At 40.5% G+C, this 17,718-nt stretch overlaps 1 protein-coding gene across 1 annotated transcript in view; it reads right to left on the minus strand.

The window, feature by feature from the left end:
- Positions 1-663: 663 nt before the first annotated feature.
- The window catches only part of LOC122557223 (proteolipid protein DM beta), a 230,267-nt gene continuing 213,212 nt past the window's right edge, over positions 664-17,718 (minus strand). The window contains exon 7 of the mRNA XM_043704677.1: positions 664-3,319. Coding sequence (XP_043560612.1) covers positions 3,167-3,319 — 153 coding nt within the window. The 3' untranslated portion in view covers positions 664-3,166. The remainder of the gene's footprint in view (positions 3,320-17,718) is intronic.

Genomic DNA, 17,718 nt, shown 5'->3' on the forward strand with positions numbered 1-17,718 from the left:
AGGTAACCTCAAACACATGACAGTCTGACTGCGCTGTCAAGGAAAAAGATGGCCCTGCTGGTCAAGTAGGGAGATGTGTTTCTGACACTAAGGTTGGGTCCCATTGCTGGAATGCTGTATAGGGTCTTTATCAGTTTATTTTACTGAAGCTATATCTGTTATGGAAGCTTCATCTTTTGGAAGCCTATATAAGAATTCAAGGCTGTGTCACACAATTATCTGATTATGCTTGAAAGATCAGGATGCTAGTTTTCCAGAAAACGTTTTGTCAGTAAGATTCCCTGTAGGAATTATACGAACAAGGCCTTTCTTAACCATCTTTTCACCATCCTGACACTCACATAGCAACTCAATAACAGAGTTGTTGACTAATCTTGTTAACCCCTCAATTGATCTACAAAAATATGCCATGCTTGGCCTGGAAATTTTTCATGTTCGTAAAGAGTAGGTCAAAAGAAGAAGATATTCTATTCCCTGACACTAACCTTCCGCAACTTGAGAGCAACAAACATGATGTCTCTCTTTTGCACACGCACTCAAAAGCACACATATAATGCATACTCCCGCACGCGCGCACACACACACATTGTAGCTATGCTAAGTACGTTAAGCACAAATTTCACCAGCAAGTCAATCAAGAAATTGGCAAAGTCTCCACAGAGGAACAAGTACACAAATTTATTTTTATTAATTAAATTGCAAGCACTTTTTTTCCTACAGTCAAATAAAAGCCACTGTCAAGCTGTTGGCACATTCATGTACAAAAACAGATTAATTATACAGCCTGCTACAAAGCATTCTTTGTGAAAATACAAAGACTAGTACCAGAAAGCCAATAGCATTAAGTTATTACCGAATACAAGACATCATATATGAATCAAAGGACATAGATTAAGTTGACACAACCTATAGATATCACATGAAAGGAATCCAACACTACATTAAAATATTGTTGAAGAGAGTCGCAACATAATACTGGAAACTTAGGCACCCTAATACTGCACACAGTACTGATACAGTAAGAGAGGCTGCTGTTAAAATAAAACTTGCTGTCAACTCTTGAGAAACTATCACCATATCTAGTGTATAACCATGCTACGAATAACAACTACGTCAAAGTTCTTAATCTATTACAGAAAACGCTTAGAAATTACCAAATGTTGCATGACTGTTACAGTATAAAGCGGATCTCAATTCCTTTAATGTCATTAAAAATGCACTTACATCAGGAAACAGCTCACCATAGTCCACAATGGGTCCGAGAGATGGACCAAAAGAAAAACGAACTAGGATTTCACTTCCAAAAACACCGATGGAAATCTTGTTCAGGCTACATTGTTAAGGGAGACACTATACTGCGTACAAAGAGCAGTATCAATAGGCAATACAGAATAAAATTCAACACACCCATTTTGGTCCAGTATTGATGGATTGCTCTCAATGACTTTTACATTACAAATTTCACTGGCAGCTTTTTTTCACTCATCCCTCGTCTAAATATTTAACATCAACGTTTTGCCATGAGCAGCCAAAATGACATTCACAATGAAAAAGAAGTTTTCCTTTATTGTCCCCAGTCACGTCAGAAACTACATATTTTACACTTTGAGTCTACTTTCACTCGACAAAGAACGCTTGATTAAACTGTCAAAGATTGGCCATTTAATCTGAAGCGGATATTTGTTGCCGGAACCGAATTGGGAACCAAAAGCATGATTTCCCGACTCTCCCCCCCCCCCCACCTTTTAAATGTGAAGTATTCCAGTTAAAAGTTCTTGCAAAATGCAGTCGCTAGGCAAAGCGCCCAGATGAAACGAAATGTGGGAGTGTGTGTCCTGTAGCAGTAAGCTCCTATGAAACGGGTTACATTGCAGCCATGCGAACATTTATTATTAGTTGAGCCACTTCTCGGGGCCTTGATGGTTGTCTTCAAAATACCTCCTCTCCCCACAAGGCCACTGAGGAGTAGCCATCAATGGAAGATCAGGAAGCAGCTCAACTCCAAATTCTCAAGGGCATTGAGGGATGGAGACCAAACTGCCACCTGCATCCTGTGAAAGGGTCTTTCTGAAAGAAAAAGCTGGTGGAACCCAGTTGGTTCTCAGCAAGGCAAAAGTTGCCAACATTCTCAGAAGAGAAGTAGACTTGTTCAGTCAACCCAAATAAAGGACTCTAAACCAAAAATTTAATGGTGTGACAAGATGCAATCTCCAATATCAATTCCACTTGCAATCTCACCTTGTTTAAAATGACCAACCAGAAGTGCTTAAGTGATCTGTCAATGTTCAGAAATATGTTAATATTTCAAAGGTGGAGGTTGTTTTGTTCTGTTTACAAGGAATTTTTGGATGATGCAGTTTTCCAATTTGGGGAGTGTCATTGTTGTCATCATCAGGATATCAGGAGATGGTGAGGGAGAGAGCCCTTGAGCAGGACTGGAATAAAGAATGTTTCACAAAGAGACAGGCATCGCTCGGAGCTATGTGGGTTCTCACAGCTACATATTCGCATTGGAACTAAATTGAAAACCTCAGGATGTAATGGAATGAAAATTGATTATTAAGTTCAGGAATCTATCAGGTTGTTAGAATTTCAAATCAACATTTCATATTAGGAAAACTTAAACAGGGAAAACAATGGTATGGAAATGACTACAGGTGATATGTAGCACATAAGTTATCTTGGTTGTATCAAAATCTCCTCTTCAATCAAAACAATAATCCATTAACAAACTCCATTCTATGGGAATTAGAGGAAATTGATAGGAGTGCTTTAAGCATTTATATAATGAAATCAGCCACAGTGATTTCCCAACTTGAGCATATATCTCTCTCTTTCCCTTGATGCATGGTTCCATTACAAATTTTATCAATAAAAATAAAAGAGAACTATCTTTAAAAAAATCACAAATATCAAAGTCTCATTTAAGAAAAAAATGATCGAATGGAACATTTCACAAGCCCAATGGAATTTTGTGAATGGAATGAGGTTTGTCCTTTCTCCTAAATGATGAGGCGTTTGCATTTTTAAATCACTTTTTAAAGAAAGAAATGTGTGGTCAAATCACATAGGAACTTACTGAACTGGTAACCAGGGTTGTGAGTCAGTTGTTAAGTTTTAGTCAGATACAAAGAAGTGACTGGTGCAAGTGAGGGGGCAGGTCATCTTATGTATAGGCATTTAACCGCTCTTTCGAACGGGTAGAATGGATGTCATGCAACTCCTGCTCCTCCTTTGATTTGATATCCTCATACTTTTGCATCCGACAAGCATCTTTCACGTAGGCCCAGTTGGCAGAGAGCACCATTAGGTAATGAACCTGCAGGATGAAACACAGTAAGAGGTTTCTTGAGTAATAAGCAAGTTTAATGATAGGCATGGGAGATTAATTATCTGTGGACGCAAATATTAATACATAAACACATTCACATAAGCACATACCTACTCTATCTGCACAGAAAAATAGAATGATCAAGGGAACTGACAAAACAATTGACTGGCTGTGTCATTTTCCTTTGAAAGACAGAATATTGAATATGTCTGTATGAGCTGCCAGAGAAAGTGGTGGAGGCTGGTACAATTGCAATATTTAAAAGGCATCTGGATGCGTATATGAATTGGAAAGGTTCAGAGATATATGGGCCTGCTGGCAAATGGGATGAGATTAGATCAGGATATCTGGTCGGCATGGACAAGTTGGACTGAAGGGTCTGTTTCCGTGCTGTACATCTCTATGACTTGATGAGTACAGATTTTAAAATGAGGAATAATTTTGAATGAATGGATACAGAGAGAATATTTTCCCTTGTGGTGAAGAACATAATTAGCCAACATCAATATAAGATCATCACCAAGAATACGATTGGGAATTCAAAGAAACATCTTCACTCAAAGAGTAGTAAGAATGTGGAACTTTCTTCAAGCATTCCTATTGTAGTAATAGATACATTTACGGTGAAACTAAGGATGGTGAAGGGACAGCAATGTATTTCCAAGTCAGGATGGTGTGTGGCTTAGAAGGGAACTTGCAGGTTGTGATGTTCCCATGTAACTGCTGATCTTTCCTTCTAGATGACCTTTCATTTTATATAAAGACTAATTTTCCCAAGCTTTGGGCTATAAATTTAACATTACACTTATTGTCTCCAATCTCTTAATTCTGAGTGCTCTTCATGAACAATAAAAATGTTTTCCAATCTCTCTCTGCATTGGTCTCACATCAGTGTCTAGTAACTTGTGGACATGGTGATACTGAACCCTGATGTAATTGTCAGGAGTGACACTCAAGATGTAAACACCAATCAGACAAGGTATGAAGGATTTCAGTGCAGAGTCGAGTGAGATCAATAATCAGTACCATTGGAAGGAAATCTGCTTGCAATTGTCTGCTCTGCCTTGACTTTTGTCTTCTGCCTGACAGCCTTAGAGTAACATTTGACATTAATGAATGAGTCGTACTCATTAACAATGGTCACAACAATAAGCACCAATTTGTTTAACAAATTCACATACACATGAATTAGTAGCAAGTGAATGTGCTACTTGGCTGTAACGTCTGGAAAATGTTGGGAAATACTGTTATAAAACGAAGGTTGACCCCCCCCCGTCCCACCGTGAACTATAACCGAAAAATGCAAAGAGGAGCGCCTCACCCTACAATCTGTAAAGGGAGTGTGAAAAGTAGTGTAACCTATCTTTCAGCAACTTCTAGTGGTTAAATAAAATAAACCCCTGACATTCACAGTAAAATCATCAAGTAACAATTTATTTATCTAGTTCTAACAATGAACAAATTAACTAAACTATTAACAAACAGAATAAATCCCTTCCAACTACTAACTATTCCTGAATAATGCAAGATTCTAATGGTATGCTGTTCCAATAAATAGAAGTCCCACTTCTCCAATGATTCTTCTGCCAGGAATGCCTTCCCTGTCGAATCTTCAGTCAGGAATATGAACTCGTTGTGCCATTGGCACTATTGCTATTTCAATAGTGATTTCTCTAAGATAAAGAGGAGGCTGTGATACCCAACAATTCTCTCTCAAGAGCTGAGGGCCGTTCGCTCTGGTGGGTGACAGCTTGCTCTGAGGTCTTTGTCCAACTGCCTCTTCTTTTTATACCCTTCATGATGTATCAATATTTCTGCAGTATGGTTGGTCCTGTATTGTCAGTCAGACTTGAATTTAATAGGTTTTTGTTACCTAAGTACCTGGTTCAAATTATTTGGTTCAATTCAAAAGCCTATTGTCTTGGTTCAAAAAAGAGTTGCTTCTTGACTAGCTAACTGTATGGCCTTTCAATACAAATATTTCAGTTCGGTGTACTTGCAAACTTTCAAGCTGCTGATCACAGACATCCGTTTTAAATCCCTAAGCACAAAAAATGCACATAATCTTCTAAAGGGAGCACACAATGCTCTCCCCCCTAGCATTTCACAAACACCAAATTCTAACTTTCTGTCTCCCAGGCCAAAGTACTCTACCCAATGTCGCAACAATACCGTAAACATGGTATCAACTGGTATTCCCATTGATGACACTAACCTGGATCTGATGGAACATGTCTGATCTTGACTGCCATCACACACACTCTGACCATTGATATATGGGGGCTCCAGACAAAGGACGATCCCACAGGTGATTTCCCCTTCCATTCTCTGGAGGTTGGAAGCATCAGAAATGTTCCCCTAAGTCACTGCAGTGCTCATTTGAGCACTCCGTCACACCAACTCTCCTACTGTCAGTGAGGTTGTGACAAGGAAATGAACATCTTCCAGAGGGAAGCTGATATCTGTTTTCTCATTGTGGCTGGCTTGCCTGATACAAAAAAAGATTAATCTCTCAACACGGGCCTTCCCCTCCAGCTTTCTTCTGGGAGTGACTGCATCAGGAAGCTTGGATTGTAGGACTAGCGGAGAAGGGCTGAGATGGATTAGAGAGGGTTGGAAACTAACGTGAAGTCAGTAAGTGATATGTTTTATAATGTCTTGGGATGTAAGTTTCAGTGAAAAGGATCAATAGCAAAGGTTCAAGGCTCTTTGTAATTAAGGATCAGATGGCCTACATTTCCTTGAGACATTAGAAAATTCATCAGTGTGACAATTCCAAGTTTGTCATATTTTCTTTTTTGCTTAATTTAATCCAACCTTACCTTCTGTATGGGGTCCCCAATTTACAAATAGCTGGCTTATGTAAACTCATACTTATGACCGCGAGGTCTTGCAGTATGTGTAACTTCCTGATGAAGGGCTTATGCCTGAAACGTTGATTCTCCTGCTCCTGAGACGCTCCCTGACCTGCTGTGCTTTTCCAGCAACACACTCTCGACTCTGATCTCCAGCATCTGCAGTCCTCACTTTCTCCTAGGTGTGTGTAACTGCAAAGACCTAACATGCAATCATTTCTCTCAAAGTTACAAATAGCTGCTTTGCATTGTCTTGCACTGTGTTCTAACTTGTACACAAATCGACAAGCAGACTAACTCCAGAATAGGACCTGCTCACAACCCCGGGGGCTGCCTGTACTTGCCGTTTGAGCAGCAAACCATCTTTTGAAGTTGAATGCTGGTAACAGTGCTCAGCCTGTTCAGAGCATGTTTAGACAGTAACTGTGTATGGGACCTTAGTCATACCAGGCTGGACCAGGCAAAAGTGACAGGTTTCCTTCTCGGCAGGATGTCGGTGAATCACTTGCTATTTTTATGAAAACCCAGCAGTTTCATGGGCACATTTCCTGAGACCAGCTTTTGCCAATTATTTCCACATTCTTAGCAATCAGATTTAAGTTCTCAGACCCATGAGGGACTTCAGCTCTGGTCTCTTGATTATTGTCTCCACTTTGGACTGCTGGTCCATAACATAAGAAGATACAGCAGAAGAAGTAGGCCATTCAGCCCATTGAGTCTGCTTCCATATACAGTGATCATGGCTGATCTGTTGATCCTTAGCATTTTCCTGCCTTTTCCCCATAAAGCTTGAATTATTTACTGATTAAAAATGTTTTTAAAAATAGCCACAGGTTTTTCTGCTGTAGCGAGTTTCATTAACGTGAATTTGCTTTAACCGGCATGATGAATTGGGGACACAGTTTCAAAAGCGATAACAGTTAAAACATGTGTTGGCTGTAACATGGTTACATTGCCAACACTTCAGGAGCTGTTTCTAAAGTGCAATTTTCCTACAATGCAGAGTTGCACTGGAGCGCAACCATTGCTTTATAGAAGAACTACCTGTATTACAGAAATCACGTACTTGATCTTTGGTATTCCTGATGGAAAACGTGTGGTCTTGAGTCTTTTAATCTTGCTCTAATCAGGTCAGAATTGCAAGAATACCACATTTCACTGTGATTCTATCTAGATGAGTGCAATTTAAAAAAAACTCAACCTCCCGACTCTTTTTCTCAACAATACTCAGGTTGTGTATTACCAAGAGGCGCCTTGTATAACCAAGGTGATGGTAAAATGATAATGCCATTGGAGCAGTATTCAAGAAGAATGAGAGGTGACCTTATAGAAACATACAAGATTCTTAGGAGACTTGACAGGATGGAGAAGGAAAGTATGTTTTCCCTTGTGGGAGAGTCTAGGATCATAATCTCAGAGTAAGGAGTCCCTGATATATGAAGGAAATGAAGAGGAATTTCTTCTTCTGGAGGGTAGCGAACCTGTGGGATTCTTTACTGCAGAGGGCTGTACAGGCTGGATTGCCAAGGACTGTACAATTGGTCAATAGAGGTGTTTTATGGAGTTATTGCTAATCTCCCACAGACATTACAGTGGACAATCAGAGAAGTAGCTGCAGGAAACACTAAAGTTACTTCTGTTTTGCTTCAGCTAGGCCTTCCATGTCTCCATTTTGTCCACGCACACATTTATTTTCTTTCTTTGCATTTAATAAGCATTTTGTTTCACTCAGAAAGAGGACAAAAGCAGGTTTGATGTTCGGCAGTCTGTGTCAGCAACTGGCGCCATAGCAACCGACAGGCCACAATCACTTCCACTTCAATCGAGAAGAAGTGTTTTCTCTGAGAACTGGCCTGTGTAATTGATGATGCCAACCATTAGACATCTCAAATTATAGGCCATTCAGGAATTTAAACGTCAGTCCAGTCATTATCTCGAGACTGGGCTCATCTTTAAAAGGAGGTTCTTCAGAAGCTGTACTGAATAGTAGCAATGGCAACCACACTGCTGTGAGGTGAATAACTGCGGACATCCCTTGACTTCAGAACCCTCCATGCTTTTACATAAAAGAGGGGGAACATATCTAATTGTATTGACAGAAAATCAAGAGAGATCTGGAGGAGGTTCCAAACTGATAATAACTTGAACTCATGGTAACAATGCTGCCCTGGGCGATGTGTATTTTTTAAAAAAATGTATTCATACTTTAAGCACACCATTGGCTTGGCCAGCTTTCATTGCCTTTGGAAAGGTATCAGTGAGCTGCTTTCTTAAACAGCTCCAGCCACATGTTGCAGGTACTCCCTCTCTACTGGCATCGTTAGTCTAGAAATCAGCCCACCATCACCTTCTCAACAGCAATGAGACATGGGCAATAAATGCCAGGCAGATGCCCACTTTCTATAAGGGAATTTTTTTAAAAATGCCCAAACGGCAGTGGGTTTTAATAGGCTCATTGCTGCCAAAATACTGAGGTAATGGTGCAGTTCATGAATCATTCAGTCGTCTGCACTTGGAATTCTGTGTCCAGGTTCAATCAACACAGTACAATGTTCTGTAACGTCTCAGATCAGGAAAATCAAAAATCTGGAAAGACCCGGTTGTCCAGAAAGTGTTTGAACAGACCCACAGGACCAAAACAAAATACCAAATAGCAAATGTCATGTCCTTTAAAGACATTTCTACTGTTCCCACTTCTACAGAAGATAGGACTAACAGCTTTCAGCTGTTTCAGTGGGAAAACTGCAAGGGTGCATGAGAGAGAACAAGAGACAAGATGGATGATGGAAGAAAATAAGTTTATTAATTGGATGTGTATTGAAATTAACACTCACAGCTATTCATCCTGGTGGTAGGTCTCCAATCTTTCCGGGGAAAGGAAAATATTCCCCAAATTTTAGATTGAATGATTAACAAATAATCCCAGGTCAGGCCTGTTGATGTGCTAAATTTGGTCACAGGAAATTCAGCAACTTCCTCATTGTCATTGGTATTTTAACACATAGCAGGGCTTTGGAATTTTTAAAAAATCATGAATGCTTTACAATGTTTTGTGACTATGTTGTGGCTCAGGTGCAAAGCCGATTTACAAACTTGTGATTAAACATAATAACATTATTAAACAAATCTAGGAAAATCCAAAATTCAGAAATGCCTTCATCCCCAGAATTCCAGGATGGAGCTGAAATAGTATATTGCAGCGACTGAAAGTACAAAGAGAAGAGGAAACGAATAACTGTGGGGATGGAGGGATCAATTATGAGGAGCAATTCTGTAAATTGATACGAAAACAGAAATTGCTGAAAAAACTCACCAGATCTGGCAGAAACTGTAAAGAAAGGTGTGGCATGGTGGGTCAGTGGTTAGCACTGCTGCCTCACAATGCCAGGGACCCGGGTTTGATTCCTGCCTCAGGCGACTGTCAGTGTGGCATTTACTCATTCTCCTCGTGTCTGCGTGGGTTTCCTCCAGGTGCTCCAGTTTCCTCCCACAATCCAAAGATGTGCAGGTCAGGTGAATTGGCCATGCTAAATTGCCAAGTCAGGGGTAAATATAGGGTGGGGAAATGGGTCTGGGTGTATTACTCTTCGGAGGGTCAGTGTGGACTTGTTGGACTGAAGGGCCTGTTTCCATGCTGTAGGGAATCTAATCTAAATAGCAGAGTTAACGTTTCAGGTCCAATCACTTCTTCAGAACTGAAAATTGCGGATGTTCTTGCTGGGAAACAGGAGGTAACATGCTTGCTGATTTTATGATTCTAAGATTGTTAACAATGGCTGACATTTCACCTTGGGATGAACTGTAGAACATACTTCTGTATGTTCTGTCAGCCCTGGCTGACAGAAATAAACAGGAGTGTCAGAAGTTCTGCTGATTCTGAGAGGAAGCTGGATCAGTGTCAAATACCATGCACATATAAATAAATGGCTGAAAATGTGTTGCTGGAAAAGCGCAGCAGGTCAGGCAGCATCCAGGGAACAGGAGAATCGACGTTTCGGGCATAAGAAGGGCTTATGCCCGAAACATCGATTCCCCTGTTCCCTGGATGCTGCCTGACCTGCTGCACTTTTCCAGCAACACATTTTCAGCTCTGATCTCCAGCATCTGCAGACCTCACTTTCTCCACATATAAATAAAGGGTGACTTGGTGACAGGATACCAGCCACTGTGGAGTAATTTCAATCTGGTTGAACTGAAACATCAACAGATCATTCATGTTCTTACTGAATGTTGGATGACATTCAAGAGTCCACATAGCCTACTTCTGTTATTTGTTCACGTGTGCCTCAAGGTATCATCGCTACTGAAATGTAGCAGAGGTGAGAACACACTAACATAAACTTGTGCAAATAGCAATAAAATAATGACCTGACACTGTGTCTTTTGTGATGTTTGGTTAAGGGAAAGACACAAGGAAGAATCTCCGTGCTCTTGTCTGCAAAACTAAGTTCCAAATGTGAAAGTTACTATAGCTTTACAGGCAACTTACAGAGACCAAACCAACCCCACTGTCTCCCATCCCACCCTTACCCCAACCTTTAACCATGTACTAAAAATACTGAAAATGGCAGCAATGAGGGAAGCAGATGTTGATTGTCCAACGTTGGTCAATAGACTTTAGTGCAACAAAAGAACTGTAAAAGTTGGCATGGTCTGGTAAGACAAATTATTTGACATCAACATGCCTGATTGACAATTCATGACAGTTGCTGCTGACCTCTTTCTGTCTCTCTCACACGCAGATGGACAGATTGATCTTTTTTCACTCCCGATATGAAGTCAAACCAAGTTTTCAGCTTTACTAACAAGTATCACCACTGGTTCATACAAGTTGAGCAGTTGCATGTGGAGTTTTTGATATGTTTTCAGTTCTATTCACACCTAAAGCTGAGTTGCAGTGTAAACATGGTGACTAAAAAATTATTGTAATACGCTCCATGTGACATTCTGCTACATCTTGGAAGGTTAAGCAGAATCTAGAATGCCAAATTAGGTCTGTTTTCCCCAGAATTAGAAGGTGAACAAGTGATCTGATTGAAGTCTTCAAGATACCAGCAGGAAAAGACAGGGTAGAGTCATAGAGTCATATAGCACAGAAACAGACCCTTGGATCCAACCAGACTACATTGCACATAATCCCAAACTAAACTATCCCAAGTTAGCCTGCACTTGGCCCATATCCCTCCAAACATTTCTTATTCATGTACGTACCTAAATGTCTTTTAAATGTTGTAACTGTACCCACATTCACCACTTTCTCTGGAATTTCATTCCACATATAAACCAGTCTCTATGTAAAAACATTGTCCCCATATCCTTTTTAAATCTTTCTCCTTTCACCTTAAAAATATGCCTCCCCAATCTTTAAATCCCCCAACCTAGGTAAAAGACAGCTGCCAATCAGCTTATCTATACCCCTTATTATTTTATCAACCTCCATAAGGTCACCTCTCAATCTCCTCCACTTGAATGAGTAAAGTCCCAGCCTATCCAGCCTCTCCCTATAACTCAAACCCTCCATTCCCAGCAACATCCAGCTTAATAATATTCATCCTGTGACATGGAGACGAGAATTGGACACGGTACTCCAGAAGAGACTTCAATAACACCCTGTACAATCTCAACATAACATCCCAACTCCTATACTGCAAGGTCTGAACAATGAAGGCAAGAGTGCTAAACTCCTCCTGAAACACTCTGTGTATATGTGACACAAACTTCAAAGAATTATGTGCCTGAACCCTTAGGTCTCTCTGTTGTACAATACTATCCAAGGCAAGGATAAATAAAGATTAGCACCACTAATCCAGAATCTGGTTTCCAGCATCTGCAGTCATTGTTTTTACCTCATTCAGGAGTGAGATTAGGAAATGTTTCTCAGCACAAAGGATGGCAAAGGTTTGGAACTCTCTTCCACAGTAGTAATTGGTGCTAGATCAATTGTTAATTTTAAAGCTGTGACAGATAAAGTTTTGTTAAATTACGACTTAGTTATAAATCTTTCATTGCTTGGTTGATCACTTCTGATTTTTGTTTTGCTTCCTGGATGTGGTATTTTTCTGGAATCCCTGCTGGCACCATGTTTTGTTATGCTGCCTTTATCAAGATATGTTACTGGGTAATGTGTGTTTAAGGCACTGCGCTGTCATTAATCCCCTTGTTGTCTTTGCTTTATTTTGGGTTTATCTAATGATTAGCAGTAAACTATCCACAGAAGAGGCACAGTTCTTAGAAAACAAGAAGCTTATTGAAGGACAGCAAGATGTGCCACTAGATTTGGTCAGACATAATTACAAGGGCCTTGAGGAACTAACTCAGATACACCTGCTCAATCTAAAAGCTGGAGTAGAACCCCTTATCTCTCACATACTGTCTGTGACGTCAATAGAATGGGTGGAGTCAATGCAGTATGAACATTATGCCTATCGGGTCCATTATGTTATACAACACTGAATACTCCACCCAGTATTGCTCTCAAGTAGTTAATCCCTGCCGTTAGTATCTTTACCGATTGACTTTTCTCAAATTACAGCACTTAGTGTTATAGAATAATATGGGATTAACTATTGCTTTATAAACTCTTACTTTCATTTCATAAAAAAAGCTGTACATAGGAACTGGAGTAGGCCATTCAGCCCTTCAAACCTGTTCTGCCATTCAGTACAATCATGGCTGCTCTGTGGCTTAACTCTATATACTTGCTTTGGGACCATATTCCTTAATACCTTTGAAAAACATATCAGGTCTGTTACGCCATTCAATCGTGGCTAATATTTTTTGTGACACCATGCTTCTGCCTCCTCCCTATAACCTTTGATCCCCTTTCTAAATCAATAATCTGTCTACCTCTGTCCTAAAAGCACTCAATAACTTCACCCCCACAGCCTTCTGTGGAAAGGAGCTCTATGGATTCACTACCCAACAGCTGAAGAAATTCCTAAAGATCTCAGTTCTAAAGGGCCATCCCTTGACTCTGAGGTGTACAGGTAATTAAAATGGGCAGGCTAATTCAAAATTGACAATAAAGGGTCAAATTCTTTCAGCTAATTTTATTTTTTCATGCAATAAATGTGACTCTGGCAAGGTCAACTTTTGTTGCCCTTGAACCAATTGTCTTCATGAGTTGATTTCAGAGGTTAGTGAAGAACCAACCACATTGTTGTGGGTCTGGAATCATATGTAGGGTGGCTTATGCCTGAAACGTCGATTCTCCTGCTCCTCAGATGCTGCCTGACCTGCTGTGCTTTTCCAGCACCACACTTTTGACTCTGTAGGGTAGACCAGTTAAGGACAGTGGATTTCCTTCCCTAAAGGGGCATCAGAGAACCAGGTGATTTTTGACAAATTCTCGATAATGAACTTAGCTTTATATTTCAGATTTATTAACTGGCACAGCAATATGGATTGGGTTTGAATACATGTCCACAGAACATTAATCTGGATTTCCAGGTTACTGAATCAGTACCACCGCCTCTTTCTCATGGGAATTTAGCATTATCAATCATGCTTAACAACCTGTTCTCACTCTCTGTGTAGTTGATAGTCTAGCAGGATATTTTCAGCCTGATGGCTTTGGTTATTCTGTGCGTGCTCCACAAAGCTTTAAGCAGATTGTGGAGCCCGACAGCTTGAAGCAGAAATGAAGCTCACCAAAGCATTTCTGGCCCTTCACATTGTAGTGCTGGAACATTCGCATACGTAGCCCTTGCTCTTTACTTACACTTTGTTGTTTTTTTTAAATTGTGAAGCTGTGTTGATGTACAGGTGACTTTATTCTGCTGTACGCAGCATTTAAAGGATTGTCTGCACACAGCTTTGTGATAACATTGCTACCTAAAATCTGTGTACCAAGGCACAATGATTCGAATGCATTATTGCGCAAACAGATGGAAATCAGCTGGGCAAAGAGCCAAGGGTATGCTATCTAATGTGACTTTTATTCTAACAACAGTAATAATTGCTACCTTTATTTATTGGGTAGATTCTTCTCATAGCCTTTGTTAAGGTGACAGATCCTGCTTTTACCTTAGTGAGTGTTATGGCATGTTTCATGTTCCTTTTAGTGTCCTATGTCGTTAAGGTGGCAAGGATGGCAGAGAATGTACCTGCATTTTTTGTCAAAACTTAGACTATTCAAAAGTTGAAAGACACCACAGACTGCCCTCTCATTAGAGAGAGAAAGCTGGTAAGGACACAGAGTCTTAGCGATGTACAGCACAGAAATACCCAGTCCAACACGTCCATGCCAACCAGATATTCTAAATTAATCTAGTTTCATTCACCAGCATTTAGTCCAAATCCCTCTAAACCTTTCCTATTCATATAACCATCCAGTTGCCTTTTAAATGTTGTAATTAGATTAGATTTGATTCTCTACAGTGTGGAAAAAGGCCCCTTGACTCAACAAGTCCACACCACCCCTCTGAAGAGAAACCCACCCAAACACATTCCCCTATATTTACCCCGACTAACACACCGGGCAATTTAGCATGGCCAATTCACCCAACCTGCACATCTTTGGATTGTGGGAGAAAACTGGAGCACCCGGAGAAAACCCACCCAGACACAGGGAGAATGTGCAAACTCCACACAGACAGGCAGGAATTGGTGTCGTGAGGCAGCAGTGCTAACCACTGAGCCACTGCACCACCCATAAGTACCAGCCTCCACCATTTCCATATATTTATCACACTCTGCATGAAAAAGTTGCCTCTAGGTTCTTTTTAAATCTTTTCCCTGTCACCTTAAGCCTAGTTAAAAATCACCTTAACACCAGGTTATAATCGAACAGTAACCACCTGATGAAGGAGCAGCGCTCTGAAAGCTAGCGCTTCCAAATAAACCTGTTGGACTATAACCTGGTGTTGTGTGATTTTTAGCTTTGTACACCCCAGTCCAACAGCGGCACCTCCAAACTGCCTTAAAACTATGGCCCTCTCGGTTTGGACTTCCCCACCCTGGGGAAAAGACCTTGACTATTCAGCCTATCCATGCCCCTCATGATTTTATAAACTTCCATAAAGTCACCTCTCAGCCTCTGATACTCCAGGGAAACTCACCCTAGCTTACTCAGCCTCTCTCTATAGCTCAAACCCTCCAACATGCTTGTAAATCTTTTTTGAACCCTTTCAAGTTTAATAACATATTTCCTACAGCAGGGAGGGTCACAGTATCTCAAGCAAGAGATAAAGTTGATGGTGGCCTCAATCAGGAACTGAACCAACTCTGAATATCACAAACCAGTCATTCAGCCAACTGAGCCCACCAACCAGCTTATGTTTGAGCTATGTAAGACACGAGTTCGGCATCAGCAAGAATACTGTGCTTATTTTTGGTCACTCCACCACAGGGAAGGAATACAAGAGGGGAGTTGATCATCATCTTCTCAAAGGCAATTAGAGACAGACAATAACTGCTGGCCAGCCAGTGATGTTGATGACTCATGAATGAATAAATAATAAAAAACAATTAATGTTGCCAGGAATGGAGAATTTTAGCTATGAGGAAAGATTAGATTAGATTTTTTCTGGAACAGAGTAGGCTGATGCGAAATTTAACGGACAAGTATAAAATTGCCAGGGGTCTGGATAAAGTGGCTAATAAGGAACTATTTCTCTTAGCATCAAGTCATGAGCCAGGCAGCACAGATTTCAAACGTTAAGAGAAGAATTTGAGGAAGAATTAGAGGAAAATATTTTTCATACAGAGGGCTGTGGGGACCCGGAACTCAGTGTCTTAAAGGATAGTAGAACCTGAAAACTCATATCCATGTATGTGTTCAAGGCAATGTAATTGAAGTGCAGTCAACTACAGGGCTGTAGTGATTGGAGCGAGAGCATCAGATAGATCTCATTGACTATGAGTTTCCTGACTGGGATTGTTAACATGGGCCAATCAGGGTGTCCTGGCTGACAGATATAAACAGGAAATTCAAATGTCATTGTTGAAGTCTTTTTATATGTGGAACTGGAATTTGAGGTTTGTTCTCATCTCCCTATAAACTGGTTGAACGGTAGGGTTTGGGGCCTGACTTTGCTGTTCCTCTCCCTTGTAAAATTGCTGTTGTATACAGCTGTAAATGTTAACTGTTTTACTGTAAGCTCTTTTGTAATTGTTTAATAAAATAAAAAAAACAAGAAAAAAATAAACAGGAAATTAAGCATGGCTTCTGTACAGTGGTAGTGTGGAGGATTATTAAAAAATAAATAAATAAATAAGCAGGGGATTCGGAGTCTTCTCACTTCAGAGGCAGAGTCTGAGCTGGCTGGTCACAGCCTGTGAACTGTGCACATGTAAATAAAGGGTGACTTAGTGACAGGATACCGGCCTCTCTGCAGTTAATTGAAGGGTTAAGGGCCAAAATCTGGCAATGGGATTAGGCTGGATGACTCTTCCTTGGCTATCACATATTTAAGGAAAGAACCCGTGGCATATATTTTATATATTTCTCTGTCTCATCATTGTTGGTTACAGAGGAGGACTTTCAGCCATGATTTTCCCAGCCCTCCAAAGAAGCAATTCAACTTGTGCCATTCCCTGCCTTCTGACTGTAAGCCTCTACTTACTATTCCTTTACAGATAATGATCTAATTCCCTTTTGAACACTCCAATTGACCCTTGCCTCCTCTGCAACCCCAGGCAGTGTGTTCTAGATCCTAACCACTCACTTATGTACATTTCCAATAATTAGTAGCACCTCTATTAAATCCTCTCTTAATCTCCTCTGCTCTGAGGAGGACAATTCCAGCTCTCCCTGTCTTTCCACACAACTGAAGTCTGTCACACCTTGTGTCATTCTGGGAAATCTACACTTCATCTTCTCAACTATGATAGTCACCAGACCATAGTGACGAGAGGTTGTAAAGAGATACAAAGGGGAAGCTCTTAAATGGGGCATATGTCTGAATACCATAGTGTGAAAATTGCTCCAGAAAATATTACCAGGTGGACAGTTAACACATGACTATAACATTCTAAGCTGAAGATGGAAGTTCAAGGTTAGTATTGGAAGTCTCTCCTCTGCTTGTGGGCAAAGGGATGTTGTCTAAACACAAAATATGGCTGGAATAATTTCAACACCCATGCACAATTCTATCCTATTATACTTGCTAAAGCATAACACAATTAGCATTCATCCAAAATAATTTATTGCAAAGTAAAATTATTTCTGTGCACGTCACTGGGTCTTTTGCAAATGTGACTATGCTTTCTTGACAGCAAGGGTCTTTGTCCATGTGGCACCTTCCCAATCTCAGTCATTAAGTGAAGGGTGACACAGGGCAAGGGAACCAAAAATATTACCAGCCTGATAAAAGGGGTTGAAGCATTAAAAACCAAAATGACTTGGCAGGCTTGCGCACCTAGTGGAGCGGATCAAGTCCTTTGGCAGCTGGGATCAGGGTCAGCAACAGCCTGTTTGCACAGTGTGAATTATGATGCACAATCTAATCCCACTGTGAAAGTGTCATCTAGCAAGCAACTGGCAACAGACACGATTGCTGCATGGATACATCTTGAGAAAAATAAGCTGCA

The sequence above is a fragment of the Chiloscyllium plagiosum genome, chromosome 2 (genome assembly GCF_004010195.1).
Source record: "Chiloscyllium plagiosum isolate BGI_BamShark_2017 chromosome 2, ASM401019v2, whole genome shotgun sequence".
NCBI classification, from domain to species: Eukaryota; Metazoa; Chordata; class Chondrichthyes; order Orectolobiformes; family Hemiscylliidae; genus Chiloscyllium; species Chiloscyllium plagiosum.